Here is a 19,796-nt window from a genome sequence, read left to right as displayed (position 1 = left end):
ATGTCTGAGGACCAATACTGTTTCAGATAAAATTTGTTTTACTAAGTACTAGATTAAAAGCAGAAAGAGCCAAGGAATGTTCTAGGACCTGTGTTACACAGCACAAAAAATACCCAAACCATCAGTATCCCAGTCCACTTTTCAGTATGGGGGTGAAATTCTTCTCTCTTCTGTGGTTCACATTTTCCTCTCTGGATTTTCCTAGCAGATGGGTAATGGAGAAATAAGAGATATGGTCCATGTTATCCAGACATGCATGGCACTGAACAAGCCTGTCTTGAAACACGTCTTCCTTTTCTTTTGCAGAGGGAGGAAGCTGGTTAGTGTTTGGTGTTTAGGCAACTTCATCACTCATGACCAGCTCCCATGAATTTTTTTCTGGGATGAGATGACAGGCCCAAACCCTCCCATATAATTTCTAGCTTCACAAAGAGATGATAGAATTGATGGTTCTGGTTCTGTTAGGAACCCACCAAGGATTCACACTTCTTTCCTTTCTTTCCTTTCTTTCCTTCTTTCCTTCTTTCCTTCTTTCCTTCCTTCCTTTCTTCCCTTTATTTCCTTTCTTTCTTTCCTTTCTTTCCTTTCTTTCCTTTCTTTCCTTTCTTTCTTTCCTTTCTTTCTTTCCTTTCCCTGCTCTCCACAGCCTTTCCCAACTTGCACCAATTGATGGAACCTAAAAGAGGGACCAACACTTATTACACAGTAAGAGATGCTTCAGGACACCTCTGCAGCAGGGATAGATACATGCCTAAGAAAGATATGTTTTATAAGGTGGCATCAAGATGGGTATGGGTTGCCAGGATGGAAACATGTAATGCATGTTGAAAATACTTCTAAATCCCACCTGATTAGTAAACAAACACAAATATGGGCTCAATTCCACCTCAAAGGCACTGCAAGAGGAACAGGAACTGGACAATGGGCTGAATTTGGCAGGGTTTTGCTTGATAAGCAAGCTATGTCTCTTTCTCCAGCCTGTCAAAAGGCAACTGAGAAGCCCAGTTTGGAGCAAATCATCCAAGTGTTACCAAGGGAATATTCTGAAATACACAGTAATGGAAATCAATATCCCATAATGATGTAATACAGGAGTACAGGAAAACTGGCATGTTTGATGTCTGTGACAAATTCTGAGTATTTTGGCCTAGTTTCTGTGGATTATGTGACCATATTCCTAGGAACAGAGTGCAGAACACTTTGATTTGGGTGATCATAGGTAAGATCCCAAAAAACCAAGAGACACTGAAACAAGCATGGCCTCATCTTCAGAGCCCCTGGACACCCACAAACCCTCTCACCTTAGCTGCTGTGGAAAATGAATGATACTTTTATTTAGATGGTAGGATCTGAGCTATTAATTTTTCACTCAGGTATGAGAATGTAAGCCACTGTGCTCACACAGTGCTTGTGGGGATTCCTCTTCAGGTGACACCTATGATGGACCCCTGTCAAACAGAGGTTCAACAGAGGGCTGTGACCATTCCAGTCTCCTCTATGCCAAGAGCCACAGTTCCAAATGATTTCTCAAAGCTTTTCCAAGTCTTATGTAACCAACAAGACAAGAAAAATATTCTTTCTTTCAACACCAGGCTCTGAAAATCAAAGGCATCAGGTCACAATGTGGGACAAGGACAGACTCAATTTGAAGACCTCCAAAGCAGTCTTTTTGCCTAGTGAGCTCATTGCAAATACCTGATTTCCACAGAGACAAGAACAAACTGTAGGGAGAAACTGAAAAGCAATAACAATAACCCTAGAATGGGGCAAGAGGGTTTTGTTTTGAGGCAAGAGTATGCACTAGAAAAGTATCCAGCTTGGCTAGGCAGCAGCCAAGGGAAAGCACAGCCTGCAATTATTCACAAGACAAGGGAAGTCTTGTAGGGGTGCAGTAAGGAACAAACCAAGAGAGCATACACGACATAGCAGTAAGAAAATCTGAACTGGACTCTTAAAATAGAGGTTGCCAATGAGTGGGTTGCCAGGCACACAGTCCTGAATCAATGTATGTGAAAGAGTGATGGGCAGAGCCTGATGCCAGTGGAGGACCCTGATGGCGCACATAACATGGTGCTACACACTAATGAGAAGTGTAAGAATTCATCAGTTTCCTGGGAAAACCACTCCTGCTAGCACTCCCTGAAGCAAAATAGTCACCTGAACTGAATGGAATGGTACTGAAATGTCTGAGTGATGCCATGGCATTCCATTGGGCTGATCTGTAAGGTCCTTTCCAACCCAAACCATTCTATGATTCTATGACATAGCTCCAGCAGAAACAAATCAAGCTTTCAAGCATGTATGCCATCTTCAGGTCTGACACTGGTGGGGTGCTGGAGAAGGTCTCATGAGGCACCTGTCTGCAATTCTGGAGTTTGAGGAACCAGATGATGGAAAAGCCTCCCATGGGACATGGAAGTCCTGCTGGCTAGAGTATTAAAACTAGGCAAAACACTAGTGAAGGTACTTTAGTAGATAAGCATATGCCAGGAGTAAAAGGGAACAGATGGGACCTCATAAATCTCTTCCATCTCTAGTTTTCATGAGTTCCTTTTCCATTTTGTATTGCCCCATGCCTGCATGCTACATATGTAATGGACTCAGCAGAAGGGTAATCCTACCAATATTTGTAAACTGTCACTTATACCTATGTCTGGTTAAAGAAATAATGATGCTAGTAATAGTGTGAACTGGGGCCTCTGAGGAGATCCAGGCTCTAGGAAGAAGAAGCAGGGCTCGGGAAATCCATTACAAGCAAGAGTTTTCAGTGTGTGTCATCCTTCTTAAAGGGGGATGACAACAAACACTGAAGCCTGTTTTGCTTCTGGGTCTGGGTGTTTCTGTATCTTTGTTAAAGAAGCTAGTTGGACTTTTACCAGTCTCTGTACTTGCTCAGACAGCATGGTCTTATGACAAAGGCCCTCAGGTTAAAGAGCAAGAGAGCTGCTTACTCCCATCTGCTTAGGATGAGCCAAATGCACTAATTTCAAGCTCTTCTAGGTTTGTTTGCCTGCTGGCTGGCCACAGACATTGAGATCAGCCATTAAACTCCTCTTTAGGTCCTTTCTTTTCAATACCACAAGTCCCAAGTTGGGTTTCCATCAAACCAAAAATCACACAGAACTCTTCAGTGTGAATGATTACCGTTAGCGGACAGTGTGACAACCAGTTAGATTACCACACTAAGGTAAGTTCCCGTCAAGGATGCTTGAAGCTCAATGTGACCAGATCTTAACTGCTAAGAACTCTATTTTTGCTTTCTTTTTTTAACTTTCTCCTTCCTCTTTTCCTATTCCTTTATTCTTTCTTTCCTTTTCTTACCTTTTCCTTCCTTTCCTCCTTGCAGTACACTGTCACCTCTCCTTGCCCTTACTTTGTGCAAAGCCCTTTTTTATCTCATCAGAGCAGGATTCAGACAAGATGACCCAGAGTGGGCATTCACAGCTTCCAGACCTCTTTTAGGCAGCACTTAGCCCAACAACTCTCTTCCTCATGCAGCTTTTTGCCAAGGCTTGCTCTGGATTTGATTACTCCCCAGTCTTCAGGACTGCATCCTGCCAGTTTGATATAGTGCAATGCCAATTATTTCAGCTGTGACATGTGAGGATAAAGTTGTGGGGGAGGAAGCTGAATAGGTCCCTGAGAAATCACACTAGCCAGATCTCCAGAAGCACTGAAGAAACTAATTCCCTTCAAAATCAATACTGCAATGCCATTGAGAAATCAAAGCAATGTACTTGAGCGAGGGCAGAGCTGAATATACCTGTGAAGAGGTGTCCTGATCGCATACACCATGGTGCCTGATCCCCTTTCCCCTGCCATATTACAAGTCATGAGGAAGCTAATTGCAGTCCACAGGGTAGTGCAGTCATAAAGCATAGGTAAATGAGTAGAGAACCAGGGCCAATAAAAATACATGCACAGTGGTGGAAACACTCTTCTGCCAGCCCATTTTTTTTCCTCTACTGTCTTTTGTCTTCTCTTCATGCTTAACTTCACTTCTCAGGCTTCCTAACACTGCGATCATTATTATTATTGCTATTATTATTATTATCACTGTTGCTTTGTGGGCCTCTGAGATTTGCAGCTCTCAAGAATAAAGCAGATGTCAGCAGCTCCGAAGGATCCTATTCCATTACACAGCAGAACAAATGAGTATGTCAAGGAAGCGCTCACCAATCTAGCAAGAAAACAGCACAAACAGACACCAAATAAATAAATAAATAAACCCTGCAGGGACAGGCAGGCTAGTTCTGATTAGATATTATGCTAACATGATGCCTACTTTCTGCACTAACAGTGTTTTAATACATTTAAATGATACTGGGGAAATAAGTCATGAAATAGGAGAAGCAGCCTTCATGTCAGAAATGATTAAGATTATCCAAGGGGCCCAGCCTGCCTCTCTCATGGAAACATGGCTCATGATGGGGGATTATGAATGAAGCCCAAATGGTATTTACACAGTGCGTCCAACGTTGTCTCATTCCCTTTACCGGTGGTTGCTTTTCCCAGCTGCTGGAAAAGCAATCCAACTGACAAGGAGAAGGTGAGCACCGATGTCTGTACCACAGCAAAGCCTCAGCCTCTGCTGAGGGTCCAGCAGGGTCCTGGGCCTTGTAGAGAGATGCCATGAAGGGCTAGAGCCAGCTTCTGTGTTGGTGCCCTCACTTGATGGAGTGGTGCATGAGGGTGTATGCCCACCTCCTGCTTTCACGCAGAAGGGCTATGAGCAAAGCTGAGCTCTAATGCACATTTCCAGAGCAAAGCCATGTTCCTTAGGATGTTCTCCTAACAGAGTTCCCTGTTATGGCAAGGGGTTGGAACTAGATGGTCTTAAAGTTCTTTCCAACCCTAACTATTCTACAATTCAATGATTCTCCCTCCAAACTTTCCAAGAAGGGATGAAACTAAGTCTTGCTTGACTCAACCCATAGCCTCAATTCACTTGTCACGCTCTATGCAACGATGTTAATTCTGCTTGTGAAACTGTGGCCTTGGGACACCTTCCATCTCCAGAGTATCCTGCTAAAACAGCAATTTGTTTGTCGCTACAGCCCATAATTTGCTTTCTCCTGTGACCCATACTGTCATTTTCCTTGAGATGCCAAACTCTGACTGAAAAGCATACTAGTTTTCTAGCAATAGCATATAAAATATGGATCTGGACATAAAATCTTGAATCAAGCAAGCTGAGACTTCTCATCTCCTTTTATACCTAGGGCTGTAAGGATCCAGGCTGGGCTGGAGCCTCCATAGCCTGCAAGCTGGAGTCTGCTCAGGCACAGAGTGATGATACTGATCCCAATTATCAGTAACATGATTCACTCAAGTGCTCTGACAGATGAGCTTTGATGGGACCCATAGCACTAGTTGAAGAACTTCCTGGTGACCCTCCTCCCATTACTCCCTTTTCAGACTAGGCAGATGGGAATGTGTGTCCTCCTGTGGCTCTGCCATGGCAGAGTCTGGTGCATTAGCTTAAAAGCACTGAGACACCAGATGACGAACTGGAGCTACTGAGACTTTCTGTCACAGGGGCAATAACTTGTGGCTGATGGACGAGGCAGACAGCTGGATATGAAAGTAGCCTAAACTGCCACAAAAAGGCTTGCCAGCTCATCTGTCAACCCTAAGTGAGCAGTGAATCAAACTGCATTATTTTCTGCTCAATACTGGAGAGCAGCAGTTGTCAGGAAGATCATGCCCAGTATATACAATGGGGCAACCCACAACTTGGTCCTCATTTTAAGGAACTGTGGAGAAAGTGAGCAGAGGAGAGACAGCACATGAGAAAACAAGAAGAGGACTTCAAGATGGCCTAACATAGAACTTCATTTATTTAAGCCTGGACCCTGAATACAAACAATGGACAATACCAAGCTAGAGTGATTGAAGTCTAAAACTAGCTCAGAGGTTGAATTTGTGGAGCTGAAGACTTGTGGATGCTGTGCTTCAGAAATGCCCCTATGGAGACTATGGCTAACCATAGTCTATGGATGAATTCACCTGCGAATGTTCCCCAATCACTGGGGCCAGTGAATGACAGCATCAGCAGACCTGGGAGTATGATCTTGTTTAGTTTAGCAGAGCATCAAAGTATTGCTAGTTACTGCTCTACCCTAAGACACTTCGTACAGGTAGGCAGGGGCTTATTCTCCTCCTGGATACAAGCTCCTGAAATCTGAGTCTTGGTGGAGAGAGGATTGGCTCATGTTCATATCTGTCCTCTACCAGATTTTTTCTGTGCCTATAACTGATCTATACACCATCTTCCCTTGCCCAGAAAGCAACACCAGAGAAGTTATTCACCTTTTGAAAACACTTTGAGATCAGCAGGTAGAAATCTCTGTTAAATCTGAAGTCATTCAACAAGAGTTTCTTGGGGCAATGGGCACAGCCCTGACAGGGATAAGAAAGGCAGCTGAAATAGAGCTACATGGAGATGAACATTAAACTACAATCTGCAGAAATTAAAACACTTTCTTTCCCAAAACCTTCAACATCAGGGATTCTTCACTACGTGGAAATACATCCACTTGCTAAGCCATATGGGCTTTTATGTGCTTTACAGGGTCATAGAATCATAGAATCATTAGGGCTGGAAACAACCTTAAGATCATCTAGTTCTTACTACGACCTCTAATCTTGTGAGTAAGTGTGCAGGATGAAATTAGACCCCATCAAAATGATGTGAGATGGTTCATATCCCAAAGAGTTTTGACCTCAGGACACCACATACACATCCAGACTTCTCTGCATCTAACGCTCTCCAGGCATATTTTCAAATTCATCTAAAATCCAGGAGGCCTAGAAGCTGTAATTTTACATAATCATGACTCCAGAAGAAATCCATACTTCCTAACCAGATATAAAGCTTATCCTAACCCTGCAGAGATGAACATATAGGCCACAGAAGGAGTAAATGAGAACGTGAATTATAACATGCACTTCCATAGACATGCCATTTTTCTGCCTTTTTCGTATCCTTCTTTAGATGTAGCCCTAAAGCAGAGTTTTCTTGAGAAGACAAGCAGAAAATCTGGAGCCTGAAAGGAATCTAAAGAAGCAGCCTCACAAATGTGCCTATCTGAATATATATATATGCTTATATATATATATATATATAGAGAGAGAGAGAGAGAGAAAGAATTACTGCCTTAGGATGCTTCAGTAGAGTTTCTGTACACATCAGGCATTTTCTTAGATACAAATAGGAGTGGTCTGAGTTCATGAGGAAATCCTGAATATATAAGAGAGGTTATTCTACCCTTTGAGGGGGGGGTTGTATATCCTTCTGTTCTCAGCTTGGACTGAGCCCTGGCCAACCAGTCTGCTTGGTAAACCTTCCCTTCAAACAAAGAACCACACAGTTGAGCACTTTGAGAATCATTTGTGATGAACAGAAATAATGGCATGGGGAAACAAAGCAGAAAATAGGGGGTGCAGGCAGGGGAGAGAAATGTGGGCAACTGACAGACTTCATATTGAGAAAGGTATCAGGAAACATGTTCAAGAAGAGGTTGCAAAACCAACTTTAGAGCCTACAGCAGGAGGCAGAGGTAAAAGTGATGGGAATAGGAGAGGCACATCCAGCAGTTTGTGACACAGCAGGTTCAAAGCAGTTCAAAGATCAAAGAGGATCTCCAAAATCAGGAGGGCAGTGCTACATAGCCTCAGTGGGGTGGGGAAAGGTGGTCAATGGAGGTGACAGAGAATGCAGAAGACCCAAACCACCTTCCATATGCTCAGAACCTGATAGCCAGAGGCCTGGAGTGACTTCTTGGAGTAAATCCATTTGCCTCCCATGCCAGGAATGAATATACAACTTGGAGGACCCAGTATAAAGCATGGAAAGAAAGGGGATATGTGCCATAACCAAAAGTCCTCTTACATCACCATATGAATCTTGAAGAATACGTTCTGGTCCTATACCCACCAAATGACATTGCAGAACTTGTAGCAGAAAAGGAAAGGCAGCAAAGAAGGACAAAGGTATGCAGCTGCTCCCATGCAAGTTACTATATGGATAAATAGGCAAGTAACTATGCAGACTTGGGAATTTTGTGGCTGGAAAAGAGACCACTGGGAATAAGATATGATAGAGGTGTACAAAAGCAGGAAAAGTGGAAAAGCTAATGCATGGGAAGAGCAGAGAATGGTAGTTCATTGTTCCTAGAAATCAAGAAGTAGAAGGCAAAGTGCAGCATGTTCAGAACAAACAAAGGGAAGGGGGGAGGGTGTCTGATTAAATAAATAAGTAAATAAATATAAAACTAATGGAAAACATGTCCTTCAGGGATTGTTAAACCCCCCCAAACCAGAAATAACCAGTCACCATTTGCTAGAAGACAGGAGACTATACCTGATGATGTTACTCACCTTGTTCTCACCCTCCTCCTCTAAGCCTCTGTTACAAACCTGTGTCAATATGGGGCAAGAAAGCCCTTTGACATGGCACAACAGAACCACCCAGGTGCCTTTAGGCTAGTGAGTAGCTGCTCTCCCACCTGGCTGTCTGATTAAAGAGCATTCCTGAAGACCACTCAGCTGATTGCCATAGGCCACTTGCAGTATGAGGTAAGCCTTAAAATGACATTTATGAGTGCTTCGTTGCAAGGTCCCTACTGTGTCACTCCAACAGCCGTGCTCTTAACCTTTGAACTCTGTTTCATATGGGCACATCCTATTTTGGGGTTGCAACACTAGACATTTGCATGAGCATCTTCCAGAGGGCTTGGTGCACCCATTTCTGAGATGCCTATTACTGGCCATGGCCGGGGAAAGGACACTGAACTGGGATGAGCACCTGAATCTGATAATGAGGCAATCCTTACACTGCATGTGTAAGGGTTTGTCTTTCCTGGTCAGCCAGCTTAAACTGTCCAGTTTCAGTCACTGGGTTTTGTTTCACAACTTCCACTTTTCCCAAGTGAAGAAAGGAGACCTGGGTGCATTGCGTCAATAGAGGGAGAAATATCTGCTTAGGGAATGCAGGTGCCTTCAAAATCTTTTTTTTTTTCTCTTTTTTTTCCCCCAAGAAAGAGCATTCCTCATGGCTGCACACACAGACATCAGGTTTAAAAATAGCCAACTTCCACCTCAACTGCAGGGGAGTGAAAGACAGAAGACAGATGCATCGGCTGCCAGCTAGGCTTGACATCCACTTTTTCTTTCCTCGCCCTGGCAGCCAGCAGTTGCACACATGTGCACAGGTAACGTATTCAGTGGCAAAGCACACAGCATCTGCCTCCACCTCAATTCACTGCCTGCTGCACCCAAACCATGTGTGTCTGGGAGCTAAGTAAGCCCACAAACTCTGTTTGGTACCCCATGCATGTATAGAATCACTAAGTTCCTTCTATTTGTCCTGCTTAATTCACGAACTACTCATTAGTCATGTGTGTGTGTGACCTGTTAGCACATTGCAAAGGTTACCATTCACATCTCTGTTCCTGGCTTGTTTTAATAACTGCTTTAGTGCCTGCTCTACACAGCCACTTGCCATGGCTCCATGCTATATAAAATGTGTGTGCATATTCATGGTCATCTTTGCAGACCCTGGCCCAGGTCAATATAAGGTGATCAGCTGCTTTCAAGGAGCCAAGCCTTGATCTTAATATATTTCCCCTACTCAGGCAGCAGGAGATTCCTCCTTTTTTCCCTTACTGGCTATAATCCACCCGCTATTTATGCTTTCAACCAACTGTATTCATTGAAAACACAAGGCACTACTGCCCACTCAACACTACTCTTTGTGTACTCATCAGCAGTAGAAGCCAGAGTAACACAGCAAGCTTGGCTAATTTATTTGCAAACATGTTTACAAGCATATCTTTATGTATTTATCTAAATTGCATGGCTCACAGAAAATTCCTTGCCATGAGAAATTACAGAAGCTGGAAGTTTACATGAATGCAAAAAACAACTTGACAAATCCATTGAAGTTCATCCAGTGCATTAAACTGCAATTAACTGTATGTCAGGAGAATATTTGGATGTGTATTGCTGTAGATTTATGTTATTCTTATAGGTTTCCCAGACACACTCTTTTGGTACTGCTGAAAACAAGATACCTTTGGTCTAACCCACTGTATATGTTCTTGTCTGTGTTCTCTGTGAATGGTTTCTAATACACCTGTTCCAGGTGCATCAAGGCTGCATTAGGATCTTACAGACACATTGAAAAGCATGATATGTATTTCTTGTTCTATATTCAGAGCTTGGCATGATGAACATTTTAGTTGTGGGCTAGGATCCTGGACAGGAAGAACTGGAAATATCCCAGACCAGAACCACCTTAAAAGTAAAGCAGGCTTGGTGTCTTCTTCATGACAACAAGGCATCCAAATCCATTCTGTTTAACAGAAAGAAGGCTGCAGAACTGATATGGCCACTACTAATGAATCCTGACCTAGGAAGGACTGACAGATGTCTGGGTTTGCTCAGCCGTGTCTTCTCTCTCTGCCTCAAATGTTTGCCCAGGTGGAACTTTCCCATTTGTCCAAAATTTCCAGACATCTGACCAGAGCAGCAGCAATAGCTGTAGCTATGCTCTGCATGACCAGAAAGTCCAAGCTAATAACTGGAGCATGAAGGCATATCAGCTCTACACACGCATACACCTTGTTTACAAAACCCCTACCTAAACCTCATAAGATGACAATAGAGAGCTATTAATCCAGAGGGGTAAGACACAACAAAATCCCATGGCTGGATGCTGAAGGTATGTATGCTCATTTTCTGTATCAGTGGGGATAAATGCCTGATGGGGGAACTTTCCAAGGACCATAATGAATCCTCCACCACCACCAATGTTCAGATCAAGCATTAATATTACTTCTGAAAACACACATTCATACAAGCAGAGAAGTCCTGTGGCCTTCACCTTGCAGAGAGATGCTCACCATGGTCCTCTCTGCCTTTAAAATCCCCTCATCATCCTCCATTTCCCGAGACATCCTACCCTCAAGAGAGCTGTGAATATTGGCTGAAATGGCAAGGGTGATCTTTAGAGATGTCAAGACAATATGGCAGTGAAAGGTCATGAACACCCTCATGATGGCACCTGGCCCTACAGTAGCAGCTAGAGCTTGATCTTAATGTCATGGCTCCTCTAGTCCAACAGACAAAGGAAAAGACTGGAACCAAAACACCAAAAGGACAGGAGCCAAAGGCTGCAACTATGTGAAAAGAATCAGAATTTTGTCCAAAAGACATAGATTTCAACCATTAGCTAGTCTGGAGTCCACTGATTCAAACATAGCGGCTGGTCCCAGAGACAGACACACTCATACTTGCAAGGGAGCAGCTGAGGAGACCTGCCTGTTCTATAAATGCTGGCATACCTCAGCCAGGGTGGCCTCACATCCAGCTCTGGTGGCCCTGGTACCTCTCTGTTCATGGCCCAGAAGGGAAACTCTTTTTCCACCTTCCCCAGTTGCAGGCTTTTCCTGCCATCAGACCCGTTATTAAGCCAGCCTCAATGCCACTACCTAGAGAAAGAAAATACGACTGGTGGAAAACAGAAGCTATCATCCAAATGTGCAAGGAAACCAGGAGCAGAGGCACTGAGCTATAGCCAGCACAGATTTTTCAAAAGGACAAGGATTTTCATGGCTCAGCATTCTAATTTGTTTGACCGTTTATTTCCAAGGAACACATCCAAGAGTGACAAGCTCCATTTATTTCAATGGGCAGCATATGCCAGCAACGTGAATGGCGTATGCTATAAAAGAGAATGGATGTTCTCAAGCTTCCTGGAAGAGCTGTCCTTTCGACAGATAGAGGACGTGTCAGTAATGGAAGCGCAGCTCGGCTCTGACAAGCAGCACCATAAAAGTGGCGTTGTGGATTCCTGTGTTTGATGTCTCCCCATGGCAGCCCAGTGAGATCTGCTTAGGCTCTAAGTGAAAAATGGTTTTCCTAATACTTGGCCCAGTGCTAAAGAGCCCAGCTGGGTTCTTTCATCCTTCTCGAGGCCACAAGGACATCTCCTCAGAACAAATAGCTGCTCTGGGGTTAGTGCTGCACTCTTGCAGGCTTTGAGTGGGTATGCACCAACCCACAAATGATGGTGTGACATGAATCTGAGATGTTCACACAATGAAGTGCCCCCTTTCCCTAAAATACCATGGCATAGCAGCAGTGGTTTCAGTCTTGTTTCTTCTGACTACACCCTGAAGACAACCCTCTTCTGACTCTTGCCCATCCAAAGCCCGATCCCACTGGCCCCTGAAAGACCCTGGGTCATGAGTCCCTGTCACAGATTTAGCACTACCCATCACTTAATATTGTTTGTTGGCCTATAATATTTTGCTGTGTCATAGCAGTGGGCAGCTTTTATTTGCAACCATTAATGAATTAACTAATATTAGTTCCATGATAGCTCTTATCTAGTGAGCAGCCTCGGTCATAAGGTTTTATAGGCTTGTCAGGGAGTCCTGGAAGTCAAAACAGAGTGAATTTCTCCTTGCTTTTCAGGGAGATGGCCCCTACAAGGGCGGGATGTGGGGTTTTGATACTGAATCATTCTCTGGCCACCTTTCATTATCATTAAAATTATGAGGTTGCTGGGAAGGAGATGGGTGTTGCATGAGCTGGAATGCCATCCACAGGAAACCACTTCCACTTCTCCCTATACCTCCAGCTCTGAAAGCAACGTCTCAAGCCAGGTAAAGAAGAAGAGATGTTCAAGGCTCCCTTACAGCTCTCCAGCATTGAAAAATGTAATCCCAGTTTCTCCTCCAGGAGATGTGTGTCCACTTGTGCTTCAAAGTTTGCTATAATGGATTTAGTCTCCAGTAAGGCCACAGCCATACAACACCCCTGGCCATCCGTTGTACAAACTGGAGGCCTTTGCTATGCTTCCATTTTCCCTGTTCACTTTCTCTTCATCAGGTGCAGCTTGAGGGCTGTGGTTTCACCTTTTACAGAGAAGCCAAACCAATGCTATTCATGCCATTAAGATCACCATCTGGGATTTTCACAGGATCACAGAATGGTTTGGGTTAGAAAGGACCTGAAGATCATCCAGTTCCACCCCCCTGCCATGTTCAGGGATGCTTCACACTAGACCAGGTTGCTCCAAGCCTCATCCAGCCTGGCCATGAGCACTGCCGGGGATGGGGCATCCAGAGGTTCTCTGGGCAACCTGTGCCAATGTCTCACCACCCTCATAGGGAAGAATTTCTTCCTAATGTCCAACCTAAATCTCCCCTCTCTCAGTTTAAAGCCATTACATTTTATCTTGTCCCTACATACCCTTGTAAAAAAACCTTTCTTCAGATTTCAACTTGTCTTGACACCAGTGAGGTGCTGGTTTAGTGAAGAGATCAACCATAGGCTTGCACTGGCCATGGCTATATTAGGGGATATAAGTCAACAGGTGGCCTTGCATCTATGCAGCTTCCTTTGGGACTATATTTTGGTACCCAGTGTGTGGATCTCCACTTGCATCAGTTTATATTCTAAGACAAAAGACAAAGAGAGTTTGTGGGAGAGCTTTTGTCTCCTTTGCCAAAACACAACTGGTTTAGTTTCCATCAGCTGCACTTCCCAATCACTTCTGGTGACCTCCACATCTGGACCAGTCAGCTCTGGAAAGCAGCCTCTTCCTCCAGGTGTGAGTGGCTGGAAGCAGGAGAGCTCTCCACTGAGAGAATTTGGCCTTGCTGCTGGGCTTTGGGATTGTCTGTTCAGATAAGACCCAGGCTGTCAGCTGCAGCATTTCTGACTGGCTCCTTGGTGTTAAAGTTCTGGTAGATGCCACAGGCCTGGGGTGCCCAGGGCAGGGTGGGAACCTCTGGATTTAACACATCTGGGAAGAGAGCAGGGGGTAATCGGATCAGAGCGGCAGTAAACAGAGCTTTATGAGGTGTCAGAAGTGTCCATTCATAACCGAAGGGCATCGAGAAGCAACTGCTCATGCTCTTCCTGGAGATTAAAAATAAAGAGCAAGCCATGTGATGACAGCATCTACAGCAGAGAGCAGAATGGCTTGCATGAATAGCAGCTTCCTGGCTCTTGTCTATGCAGCCTTGGCCAGCTACTTGTTCCATCACCTGCAGCTTCTGTGGTCTGAGACCTCAGGCTTACACCTTGAGGAGTGCTGCAAGCCAAAGCCCTTAGCACTGAGCCACAGCCAAGTAAGAGGTGGCAAAGAGCTCCTTCACAGCTTGCTCCTTGAAGTGTGGGATCGTGGTCATTTGATGGAATGCGACCTCAGGTCCTGCAAGTGGAACGCAGTGACCTCCAGCTGCTCAGATCCTGATCTCCAAAGAGCATCTGTGAAGGTTATTGGAGAGCTGAGCTGAATGGGGATGTGCCACAGCCATGGTGATTCACATCTGAATCTTCCTGGCAGAGTAGCTGAGATTTTAGTTACTTCTTTTCACAGTAGCAAGGGGGGTTACTGAGCACCAATGTAACCTCCCTCCCTCCCTTTCCATGCAGACCAGGTACCTCACAGCAATGCCTCCTGCTCCCCTCAAGCTCAGCAAAAGTCTTTCTGCAGCTCTAGAAAGCCCCCTTTGGGGACTGGCACTGAGGTGGGCTGAGGGCACACATGGTTCAGACCTTCCCAGACAGAGGCTGCATTTCTGCACTCTACCTTTCATAGAGGGTCTTTGACAGGCATGTCCCATGACACCCAAGGATCACCTAGACAAGCACCTTCAGAAACACTGTTGGGATCCTGCTGGATATCTGCGAAGCCAGTGTAGATATGTGGAGTCAGAGCACCTACGGAAGCGACAGCTTCCTGCTGCCTTGGAGACATTGTGGGCAGGAAAAGGGAGAGAAATCCCTAGATTTCCCTGAAACAAATGTCCATGAAGTTGTTGCAGGTGTTTCTTTTGCTAGTGGACCAAGTGACATGCAGGGACATTGTATTCTTTGCTGGAGTATCTATCATTTTCAAAAGAAAATGGACAAACCCCAGAATTACCCAGGCATTCCTGTTGAGGTCCTGCAAATCATACCAAGAGCAAAATCTCTCCCCATTCAGAGATCTCCCCCCGCCAACCCCCCCAGTCCTGCGCATGGGACCCAGAGATAGAAGGAGCTCTGGTGAGGCTAAGCACCCACTGATCTGCTGGTGAGCAGCAGAACCAGCTCTGCTCTGCGCAGGAGACCATCACACATCCCTCCTGCTGTCTCTTTTTGGGGGATCCAGACGGAGTCTGCCAGCACAGGCTCCTGACACAGAGAAGTCCCCAAGGAGGAAGGTGATTACACAAAGAAAAGTGGCTTACAGCCCCCATTTGGTGGGATCTGAGTGGAGGGAGACAGGGAGCAGGGGATCAGAGTGGAGAATAGGCTGCCAGCTGGATGGGGTTGGGGCAAGGTGGCAGCAAGAAGAGTCACCCCAGTCAAAGTCGTCCCCTGGCTCCAGTGCAAAGGGGCCTGGCTCCATCTGGCCTCTTGTGAGCAGGAAAGCCTCTTCCCCACAGCCGGCTCCTTCGCCTCATTGTCTGTGTGCTGGAGCAGGGATAGACACGGGGGGGGGGAGTGGGGGGGTGGTGGAAGCAGAGGGACTAGGAGGGCCTCCCTGCCCCCCCTGGCCCTGGTGGACAGTGCCTGCCATACACTGGGATTGGGGTGAGTGGGAGACAGGGCATGGGGACTGCCAAAATACACGCACTAAACCCCCAGTCTGACGATTCTCCACATGCTCAGTGTACATGATGCAAATTGATGCTTAAAGCTTATTTATTAGCTTGCATGCAAAATGCCAGCGGTGTTTTTCTAGATCAGTGGGTATCCGATATTGGGGGGGGAGGACAACGGTGGTGGAAGTGAGCATGGCTAGAGACTGTATATCCAGAGGCTAGGGTTTGTATCACGGGCTGCTCTCGACTGTTATAATTTGTGGCACAGATTCAGCGAGAATCTGATCTGCTGAAAATATTTGGGCTGTGAAAACTCCCACACTGTGACAGATGTCAAGTCCAATTAAGTGACTCGTGTCCAGGTTTCTGTCCAATAGGCTTTCCCATTAAATATCAATTTAAGAGGGAAAAAATGCCGCCCCCTTTTCTCTGAGCCTTTATCTCTTCCGACCATCTCGACGCGAAACCCTTTGGTACCAGGAGCGGATCCGCATGCATCTCCGCTCTGTCCGTCTGTTTGTCTCGCCCCTGCCACCTTCCGCACCCTTCCTTGGCTTCTTTGCCACTCCGCGAGGGGTGGGAGGAGGAACTGCACTTTCTTTTTGTGCGAGTGAGCATACCTTTTCCTGCACCGACGTTCCCCCTCGCAGCCGCTCCGACCCCGCTCCGAGATTTGCGTTTATTTCGTTTTGATTTTTCTTTTCAACCTTCGCATTTCTTTTTTCCCGTTCTCCCTCGAGAGATGCAGGAGGAGTTAGGAAGCTCAGGGACGGATGGGGGTTTCGTTTATCCTTTTTTCCCACCCCCTCGGCAGCTCTTGAAGAACCAGAAGAAAAACTAAACCAAACATTTTATTTCCCGACGGCCTCTCCCCTTTCTCCTGCCCCTCTCTCCGTGGATTAACAAACCGCACCTTGCACCCCGAAAAATACTAGAGAAGAAAAGGAGGGAGCAGCGCATTGTTACCGGGGCCGCGGCCGAACAAAGCCGGCAACGCCGCGCCGGGCTCCGCGCAGCGCGGAGCGGAGCGGCCGCCGGCTTTCCGTGGCCGGGGACTCCGCGCCGGGCCCGGCCCGGGAGCTGCGGCGGGTGGGGGGGGGGGAGGGAGGGGGGCAGAAGGGAAGGAGAGCCCGAGGGGGCGGGAGAGAGGGAATAACCCCTGCTGGTGCTGTCGCCGCATCCCTTTTGTTACTTATCGCGATTGGGGAACAGGAGGAAAGAAGAGAGCGGGAACCTGCACTTCCCGGCGCAGTTCCCCCCCAAAATATAACCCCGACCGGCAGCAGCTGCCGGTGCTGCTCCGAATTAGCGATCGGAGGCAGACTTCGATGGGAGAAACGCTTTTTCTCCCCTGATGCATCGTAAGTAACTTAAGTTGTTATTTATACTCTGCCACCAACCACGGCGATAACATCTCCCCATCTCCGGAGCGCTGGAGGCCGCGGCGAGGGATGAGATCTGCCTTTTCCCCATCCGAGCAGGACACTTTCCCCGCTCCTAATTTATTTGATTTTATTTTGATGTTTTAATTTTTCCATGCTCCGTTGCCGGAGGGTCATTTAAACTGTAAAGGAATCGCCGAGGGGGCGAGGGGACCCGGAGAGAGAGGCTGTCCGAACCGCTCCGCCGAGGTAAGCAGCATTCACAATATATGTCCCTTTGCCAGGTACCACGGGCTTGCTGAAACGGGGGGTGAAAATAGAAAGAAGGGGGGAAAAAGCATCTTTCCAGCTCAGCTCGCCAAAACCCTGACTATAGGTAAACCCCAAAACCAAATGGAAAAATCCAACTTGAACCTTTAAGCAACTTTCTCCAGGAACCAGCTCTGTAATTACCCGTTTTCCTACAGCTGCCCTCTTCTCCTGTGCTATCGCACAAACCCCTTAGCTTGGATCTCAGCCGAAAGGTGGTTTTAAACGTTTCCTATACATCTATTTTGTTTTTCTTCCAAGAAATGGCTGACACCTGACCCGCGGGGCTTATTTCCTGCTCCTGCCTCCTGGGCCTGATCCCTGCTCCTTATTAAAACTCGAAGAGGAAGGGTTCCCCGTGGCCCTGGCAGGCGGTGGCCCTTTCCTAGGGAAGCAAGCACTTCCCTCCTCCAGCTCCAGGCCTTTTTCCTCCGGGAACCCCGGTGGAGCCCAGCCACGCGTGTCAGTGTCTCCCCCCGGAAAGAAGCATTCCTCCTGCCTTCGCTTAATGTCTCATTGTTATTATTATTATCGTTATTATTATTATTATCACTTTTAATTCATTTTTCCCAACCGGGTCTGAAACCCGAGGGAGGACTTTGCCTGGAAACTTCGCGTGGAAATACTGGGCAAACCTGAATTCGGGAGAAGAGGAAGGATGCGATGTTTCCTCCTCCCCCAGGCTTGCTCCTCACCTCCCCCGACACCCTGGCTGTGCACACACACACACTGAGCACACGCACATTTGTGTCCAAGGTTATTCACTAGTTGCCTGATGTATTGTTTTATCACATGCCGGCATGTCCACGGACGCGCTCGGGTTTGTATTGCTGTCTACATGACAGATGGTGCTCTGTGAGGCCGCAAGAAGATACGATTCAATTTTCTTTTGAAAGGCACGTCCGCATTTATTTATTTATTTAGGGACCCCCCTCCTCCTTCCCCTCCTTTTCGCGCAGGGAGGGGAGAGGAGGGAAAATTTAAAGGAATGGAAAAGTTCGGCCGCTGCTTTCAAGCTTGGGTTTCTTTTTAAAGCCCACGCTTAAAAATAGTCTCTCTCCAAAGCATCCCCCGTTCGGGTGCTGGCAAATCGCTGTCCGCACAGTTAGCAGCAGGAAAGGTAAACAAAACCAAAAAGGAAGGGAAATGGGGAGAAAAGAGCAGGGGGAGAGCCCCGCAGATACATCACACCCCGTACTTTGGATTGGGGAAATAAATTTCCCCACTGGCCTTGTTATGTTTAGGGAGCCTTGGGCTGTATATTTAAGAGCATCATGCCTGTAGCCTGGCTCCCATAGAGCGTCACCGAAAAAGAAATGGTTAAGCAGAGGCTGGAGGGGCAGGAAATACGATGCTAAAATTTGAAAGAAAAAACAAAAAGAAAAGAAATCGACCTAATATTGAGCTACTGGATATTAACTTGCTTGGTAAAAAAGATGGATTTTTTTTATTGCTTTCGGGGCCTCTTCCTACACCCAAGAAAACAGGGGGAATAATGGGGAGAGGGTAGCTTCCGTTGAAGCTGCCGTCAGAAGCCAGTCTTTGACGGGCATGGTGAATGCCCGGGATGGTGATGGTGAATGACAGGGCATCATTTATCTCCGACATTGCTCTCGTTGATGCTCCCTGAAGGAGCAGCAGCTCTCCAGCCACCACGGCCGGTTCCAGCGGGGCCGCGGCAGCCACCGGCGATGGGGGCATGTGCCGAGGGAATGACATGTCCCCTTTACCCGTGCTCGCCTATCCGCCGGTACCGGTGCCGTTGGTGGGACTCTGACCCGCTCTCTCCTCTCCTCTGTCCCGGGAAGGCTCCTCCTCCGCCCCCTCCAAGATGATGCTTAGCCCTGACCAAGCTGCCGACTCCGATCACCCCTCCTCGGCTCCCTCCGACCCGGAGTCCCTGGGCGGCGCGGACCCCCAGCCGCTCAGCTGCTGCGTCTCCGACCCGGAGCCCGCCGAGGGCGGTGGCGGCGGCAGCGAGGGCCGGGGCGGCGGCGGCGTCGGGGAGGGCCGGGTCGGGGGCCGGCCAGGGCTGCACCCGCCGCCGCTGAGCCGGGAGGAGAAGCGACGGCGGCGCCGCGCCACGGCCAAGTACCGGTCGGCGCACGCCACCCGTGAGCGGATCCGAGTGGAGGCCTTCAACCTGGCCTTCGCCGAGCTCCGCAAGCTGCTGCCCACCCTGCCCCCCGACAAGAAGCTCTCCAAGATCGAGATCCTGCGCCTCGCCATCTGCTACATCTCCTATCTCAACCACGTCCTCGACGTGTAGCGCCCGCCTGCCCCGACGGACCCCCGGAGCCCCGGGTCCCCCACCTCTCTCCCCGGGGCTTCTCCTTCCCGGTGCGGTGCGGCCGACGGAGACACCCCCCTTCTCCCCCCCCCCCCCCACCCCCCCCGGCCGTTTATCGACGAGAAGTGTAAAACCGGATTGTTTCTTCAGGCTGTCAAGTGCCCCTTTATATATATATATCCAAAAAAACACATCTACTTGTGA

At 47.3% G+C, this 19,796-nt stretch overlaps 1 protein-coding gene across 1 annotated transcript; it reads left to right on the top strand.

Annotated features, from left to right (window-relative positions):
* The first annotated feature begins 19,133 nt into the window (after positions 1–19,133).
* On the top strand, positions 19,134–19,571 carry NHLH2 (nescient helix-loop-helix 2). Its single transcript, XM_034060113.1, has one exon. The coding sequence runs from the start codon at positions 19,134–19,136 to the stop codon at positions 19,569–19,571; it is 438 nt and encodes a 145-aa protein (XP_033916004.1).
* The last annotated feature ends 225 nt before the right edge of the window (positions 19,572–19,796 follow it).

The sequence above is a fragment of the Melopsittacus undulatus genome, chromosome 2 (assembly GCF_012275295.1).
Source record: "Melopsittacus undulatus isolate bMelUnd1 chromosome 2, bMelUnd1.mat.Z, whole genome shotgun sequence".
NCBI classification, from domain to species: domain Eukaryota; kingdom Metazoa; phylum Chordata; class Aves; order Psittaciformes; family Psittaculidae; genus Melopsittacus; species Melopsittacus undulatus.
The sequence above is the reverse complement of the archived record's forward strand: the minus strand, read 5'-3'. Positions and strand labels throughout refer to the sequence as shown.

Excerpts from the sequence above, each read along its gene's own strand:
- NHLH2 (XM_034060113.1), top strand. The coding sequence starts at position 19,134 with ATGATGCTTAGCCCTGACCAAGCTGCCGACTCCGATCACCCCTCCTCG.